Source organism: Boleophthalmus pectinirostris, unplaced genomic scaffold (genome assembly GCF_026225935.1).
Source record: "Boleophthalmus pectinirostris isolate CB_2022bp ecotype Guang Dong unplaced genomic scaffold, ASM2622593v1 HiC_scaffold_23, whole genome shotgun sequence".
NCBI lineage: Eukaryota > Metazoa > Chordata > Actinopteri > Gobiiformes > Gobiidae > Boleophthalmus > Boleophthalmus pectinirostris.
The window spans coordinates 25,878,962-25,885,887 of NW_026571207.1; the positions used below are offsets into that span (position 1 = coordinate 25,878,962).

General features: G+C 39.0%; 1 protein-coding gene across 1 annotated transcript; it reads left to right on the forward strand.

The window, feature by feature from the left end:
• Positions 1-2,362: 2,362 nt before the first annotated feature.
• On the forward strand, positions 2,363-3,622 carry gpr151 (G protein-coupled receptor 151). The gene has a single exon (XM_020927121.2). It carries the CDS (start codon positions 2,363-2,365, stop codon positions 3,620-3,622), a length of 1,260 nt encoding a protein of 419 aa, XP_020782780.2.
• Positions 3,623-6,926: the final 3,304 nt, after the last annotated feature.

Sequence of the window (6,926 nt, forward strand, 5' to 3'; positions counted from 1 at the left end):
TGTTTCAAATTGGCAAAAGTCATTTCATATTTTTGGTTCAATTTTCTTTCTTTATATGGTAAAAAAAAAAAAAAAAAACCTCAACAATACTCCGCTTTTAATGTCCAAAGTGGAGACAAAGTGCTTGGAGCAATGTAGTCCAATGATAGAACTGGCTACATGCTTGTGGGTTTAGAGGAGTACACAGCAGCTGATGTCAATACCATACAGTAGTTAGTTGATATCTTATTTGCATAGTGCTTAATATTACTTGGTAGATGGCAATTTCCATATACTTTGGTCAGGATGGTAGAATAGCTCTTTTGCATGCACTGGATCAAAATCACACTGTTTCCAATACAAATGAAGCACTATGCAAGTAATATACAGTCCTGTGCAGAAGTTTAAGGCAGGTACAAAAATGCTGTAACATATTTCAATGCTTCTATGGATATACAATCTGTTATATTTGTGTAATAAATATTGCTATTAGTAGAAATGGGTCAAAGGACTATATTTTGTAGTGAATACCAATTATTGTTTATTTCTAGCTCTATTTCAATTGATTATTTTGAGTATAGATCTAAAATTGAAACAAGTAACTACAATCATTTTCCTCATTATTTATGCGTATGAGAGGCCTTTGAGAGGGTTTGTGGCCCAATAGAAAGATAATACTCTGAACATAACTCTTGCCATTAACTTTTGCACAGATCTGTACATTGTCTACTGGTTATAAACATGTAGCCAGTTTGAAATGCTGTGGTGCCTGTCCACGTTTTACTGTATTTTGAGTCTAATGCCGAACAGTAGCAGGTTAAAGTTAAAGGTGCACTGTGTAACTTTACTGGTGGAGGGTCGTTATCTTGTGTCCACAGAGATGTTATTGCATTGCCTTGAACGTTCCACATTATGGAATAAAATGTATCTAAGGAGACTGTTTTTTGGCCCCGTCTTTCAAGGTATTTTTCAGCAATACAAATACCTGAAATACTGTGGAATATACCAGGCAAATACAGTAACATCTCCATGGAACAAACATATGGCTGACGCCCATCAGAAAAGTTAGACAGTGCACCTTTAGGTTTTAGCATCGGGAGCCCCCTGTTCATTTTGTGACAAAGGTCTAAACCAACTCTGTGAAATCAGGGAATTATTTTGTGTGATTCCTTTCGAACAGTAACTTCTTCTTCTTAACAACCTCCTTTGTGACTCTTCTAATTGAAACTTTTATAGCTGAGAATGTATTGAGATGCAAATGACTTACCATGCAGTCTTTATGCTCACTGGACTTTGAATAAAAAAGAATAAAGATGTGCAAGTTCAAATCCTGCTTCTCTGCCTTTCCCGGTTTGTTTTATTATCATGATTATCAGAGCGTTGCACACGGGTCAAGGGCGCCCTCATGTGGAGAAAGACTGTAATTATTAAGTGATCGTCATTAACTGGACACAGTTGGGGGTTGATTTGGTATTACACACACTCTTCTGGAGTTTTCTTGGTCTCAAATATAGATCGCACAAGGCAGAGCTGAGTAATTTGGGAATATTGTCCTTTTCTCTAATTTCCCTGGTTCTGGGCATAGACAACTTTGAAAATATTTATTCCTTATTAGCATCAAGATTATTAACAGTCACAGAAGGCAATTCTTAAGGATAGTATTTTATTATTTATATAGTTTAAATGTGAAAATGTTACAAATAATTTAACACTGTGTCAAGATTATTATTATTATTATTATTATTATTATTATTATTATTATTATTATTATTATTATTATTATTATTATTATTATTATTTTGGACAATTTCTTCACAATAATATGCAGCTAATTTCTAGAGCCGTGTTTGAATGTTTTTGTAAACTGCTGTTGTGACTTGTTAATATGAGAATGGCATTTTGCATCCATCTCAGAAGAAATACCAAAACTAAAGTATGTGAGAACTAAAAAAGGAAACAATGGTTCATTAAATTGCAAAACAAATCCTTGATCATACTTAAGCAGGATATAGGATGGGGCGCATGCATTTGTTTTTAAATCCTATATATGATACCTATGAAACATACCAAAGTGTTTCTGTACTAATCCCCAATTATTAACTTCATTCACAGATGCGTATTCTCATATTTTACTGGGAATATTTTCCTCACTTTCTAATTGGCTCCCTCGAGGCTGTAGTTGACGCACTGTTTGTCAGCTGGAGACATGAGCTGTCAATCACACTATGTCTTTATAAGTAACAGCCCTCAATCCTGTATCACAGTGTGTCTGAGAGGACAGACACAGGAACAGCTCTCACTACTTGTAATCGCTTTCAAATTTTGGACACTCCTCAATCTCTATCCAATCACATTTCTTGCTTTGGACACTTTCCAGAAGAAGATGGAACCTACTTTGGACTATAACACAACTACCAACACTTCTATTGACAAGTGGTCTCTCAATGGGCACCCTTCAAGTCAACCTCTCGACCAGGAGGAGCTGCGTGTCCTCGTCCCGTCCATTTTGGGTGTCATCTGTGCTTTAGGTGTGGCTTGCAACCTCACTGCTATGTTCATACTACTGTCCAATGCTCACAAGGGCAAACTTTCTCTCATCAACTCCCTCATATTCAACCTGATGTTTGCAGATGGGCTTGTTCTGCTGTTTTCTGTCCCATTCAAAGCGGTGTCCTTCTCCAAAGCAAGCTGGACTCTTGGTTGGGTGGTGTGCAAAACATCTGACTGGTTTCTCCACACATGCATGGCAGCCAAAAGCTTCACTGTTGCTGTTATGGCTAAAGCGTGCTACCGCTACGTGTCCAATCCGACCAAGCAAGTCAGTATCCATCTGGGTTCCATTGTAGTGGTGCTTTTCTTCATCTGGCTATCCTCTTGTTGCATCACCATCCCACAATGGCTATTTGAAGTTCTCCAAAAGGGAATCCAAGGGCTAAATTGTGTTTTCATTGTCCCACCTGAAGCCAGAGAATTCATGTCAGTCTATGTCAAAGCATACCCCCTAAGTGTCTACTGTGCACCTCTGAGTTTTGCGTTAATGTATTTTTGGAAAGCTTATGGACAATGCCAACGGCGTTCAAGCAAAACTCAAAATCTCCGAACCCAGATTAGATCAAGGAAGCTGACATTGATGCTTTTTAGTCTGACCGTTGCTATGGCGATCTTATGGCTTCCCCAATGGGTGGTGTGGGTATGGGAAAGACACCTCGCAGAAAAACAACTTGAAAATCATTTTTTCCCATCCCCACCTTTGCTACTGATTATCTCAGCTCAACTACTCAGCTTCTCAATGTCTCTAGTGAATCCTCTTATCGTGTTATCCTTATCGGAAGAATTTAGGGAGGGCTATAGGGGTCTGTGGAGACGCCTCACCCTAAGAAAGCAACCTCCCCCAAAAGCCAAACCGGGACCACACAACCCCACCTCCCTGAGATCTCCAAGTCCAAGGCCAGAAGTGTCGGTTGAGTCGTCACGAGAGAGGAGTTTGAGTCAAAGCATTTCTCAAGACCAGTTGGAGAAAAAGGGGAAAGAAGAAGAGGGGATAGTGCTGCCAGATGTGGAACAGTTTTGGCACGAGAGAGAAGGTGGGTCACAGACGGCAGAGAATGATCCAGTACCGTGGGAGCATCAGGATAAGAAGTGATTTTTAATCTGGACTTCAATTCAAATGTTTATTTACAATATGATAATAATTAGACTTTAAATCACTGGACTCTGATGAAAAGTGTTTCTGATTTTGAAGTGTGGCTTTGTGGATTTAATGTAGCAGCATTACTGAAAGGTATGTTCAGTATTTCTTCACTGTGAGCTTTTTAATGTAACTGACTTGCAAGACGGAAGATTCAGATGTTTTCTTTTTCATCAATACATTACCAAATTGTGCAGGTGAAACAGTAGTTAAACTTTTATATATTGTTCATATGTGAAATAAAAGTAGTAGCCTATGCATGTTTTCCTTTTCCATTTAAATAATCATGGAAAATAAATGTCAAATTTCTGTAATATTCTACTTGGCATACCTCCATAAGTCTGTAAATACTGCATCTTATGAAGGGCACTGTACGTTTCTTACTTGTATTTTGAAATTGTTATTAAAAATGTTGTTCACTAAATATTTATACATGGTTACCTTATGCATATATTTGGTATTTTATTTATCTTGCAATGAAATATTGTAAATATGATGTTATTGGTGTTTTTCAGTGGACATATTTTCAATAAATGTTGCTATAAAATCTGGTTTGATTCAGATGTGTGTAACATCTGTAAGTAAAATACTATGCTATGCGGGTCTGTAGCATGTCCTGTTCCTTCTGAGGGGGTAAATCAATAGCTTCAGCTGATGAGTCTGCTGAGTCAGAGGATAGGTCCCTGCTGACCCTGTATCATTATGCTTGTTTCATAAAAATATCTTTAACATTTATTAGCACTTTCAGTTGAGTCATTTATATAACTTAAGTATGTGACTTCATATGACCCTGCATTTAACTCGCTACAACAGATTGCACTCCTGTGGCATAAACACAACTGTTTATCAGCCAGTTAATAACAAAAGTACAACGATATTGGGATCAATATGTCTGTTACATGTAACAGTGACACACATCACCACTACTTTACAAGGCCATAAAAGTCAACCCAGTCCATGCATATGCTCTTAATTACATGGGTGGGATTTTATATTTAGCTTGAGCAAGATAAAATGAGATTAAGAAATTTTGTCAGTACACACCTCCAGTCTCCGGTTAAAGCTAACACCCCATGCCCCCCGCCCACATGACATTTACCTCTCATTAATCTTTTATAGTGACCTTTTACAGCCAGAGCCAAGTGCCTCAATCAGAGCTGCACTTAACTATGAACAAACTCCAGCCTCTGGGGAAGTGACCGGGCCATTAGGAAACACACAGTTTTTCGGACACAAGCAATTTTCTCACCTTTGCTCCAAAAATAGATTTATTGAAGGAGGTAATGGTCCAGAAATAATACATAAATAAATAAATAACATATGATTTTTGTAGTTTCCAGGGGCATAGATCAAGGCAGTAATTATGTATGCTAACTACTCAGCAGTTAACTACAATTTTTTTTGTTTAACTGCATATAATTGGAACTGAGCTGGAGAGACCCACTGTCCCCACATGTTACCAAAACCATCTGAACATATTTGTCAGATTTTGCACAATAATTAAGTTAAATCAAATAAATGATTTCATGTATTATATAATCTGTGTTAGCCAAAATGATTATGTTCTCATGGTAATTCCCATTAGCGGGCAGTGGACAGGTGCAGCTGAGTCTAGACCAAACTGACTGAGGGTGCAGATGAGTTTCAAAGGGATGCAAAGGCTACACTGTTCCATTAAGTGTCATTAGTTATCCTGCAACCAATGCAAACAAATATTATAAATGAGGTTGCACCCTTTTGCCACTCCTTTAGACTCAGGCCTGGACAGGTCTCAAGGCCAGACAACATTCACTCTCCTGTCCATTCAACAGAGACAATTTATATCAGTGGAAGGATACCGAGAAGAAAATACTTGCACCAGTGTGTTGCAAAAAACATGAGAGCTGATCAGGCCTATGAGTGTCAGTGTATTCCATTTATGATTAATAAATACTGTGATTTTTATTACATTATAGAAAACAGTTTTAGGTATATGCCAACAAAAAAGGGGGAAAGTAATTAAAAATGCTTAAACACAGTAGCCTATGAATTATTTTAAGATAGCTGCATTCAAAATCTATAGGCAAACGGGTGGCTGTACAAATCTCCATGTAACACCTTTGAAATGCACTACAACAATGCAGTACAAAGTAGATGATACAATGAAAGTCGTATCTGAACCATAATCAGCATAAATTTATAGATGCCACCCGTTGAGAGAAAGGATAGTTCTGTGATATTTCACTGTCCAACACTGTCCCAGATTTGAAGAGACACGTTTGGAAAGAGCAAGGCCTAAACGTGTGTCAAAACATCGTTGGCTTAATGAGGTCATTACGCACGGCAGGGGGCACTCTTAGCAGGTGAGCGCATCTCTTTACTGGTCTCCTGGCTCTGCGCACGTCCCGCTGTGTGTCACCCCTGTGTTTTTATCCTGCGCCAATCATCATGTCTAATAAATGAAACTCCGCGGGACGCTCGTGGCAGCTATCACTAATTATCCTCAGCGTGGGACTGCCCTGCAATTAAACCCGCATTCAGAACCATTGGCAGCAGCTAACGCCACTTCTCTCTCAGTGGCACAATTACACCGGGATCACCTGGCTCGTGGTTCATGGATAGTCGACCTGGGAGCGCTTAGGGGCTGGTTCAGGGGGTCTGGCCTTGGTATTTGAAGTCTTTGATTAGAATAAATCTCTGACGCTTTAATCTCAGGGAAACAGGAGCGATGCAAAGGGCAAAGATCATTCAGTAGAGACACATTTATTAACAGGGAACTTTGTATTCAGAACCCACTGTATCTGATATTGATCAAAATACACTTGCTGCTAGTTTAATGGTCCACTGTGTAACTTTTTGGTTGAGTGTCATGTCCATGGTAAATGGTAAATGGTCACATTTTTCTATAGCACTTTTCCACCTTCAAGGCACTCAAAGCGCTTTACAACAAGGAACCACTCGCCCATTCACACACACATTCACACACCAGTGTATGCAGACACTGTGGGCAAGGTGGGTTAAGTGTCTTGCCCAAGGTCTCAATGACAGCATTCATCTGTGGGAGCTGGAATCACACCAGCCAACCTTCACATCACCACAATATGACTTTAAACAGCTTTACCTTCATTCAGTGCATTCTGACTGTGAGCGTGGTTGCCTCTGCACAGATCTGACCTGTAACTTGTTCTGGTTTGGTCTCCATAAAGATAGAAAGGTTTATCACCATACTGTGAAACATTCCAGACGAAGCAATAGAAAGAAGCATTTGAAGGATCGTCCA

Coding starts and splice junctions, on each gene's coding strand:
- gpr151 (XM_020927121.2), top strand. CDS start 2,363: ATGGAACCTACTTTGGACTATAACACAACTACCAACACTTCTATTGAC.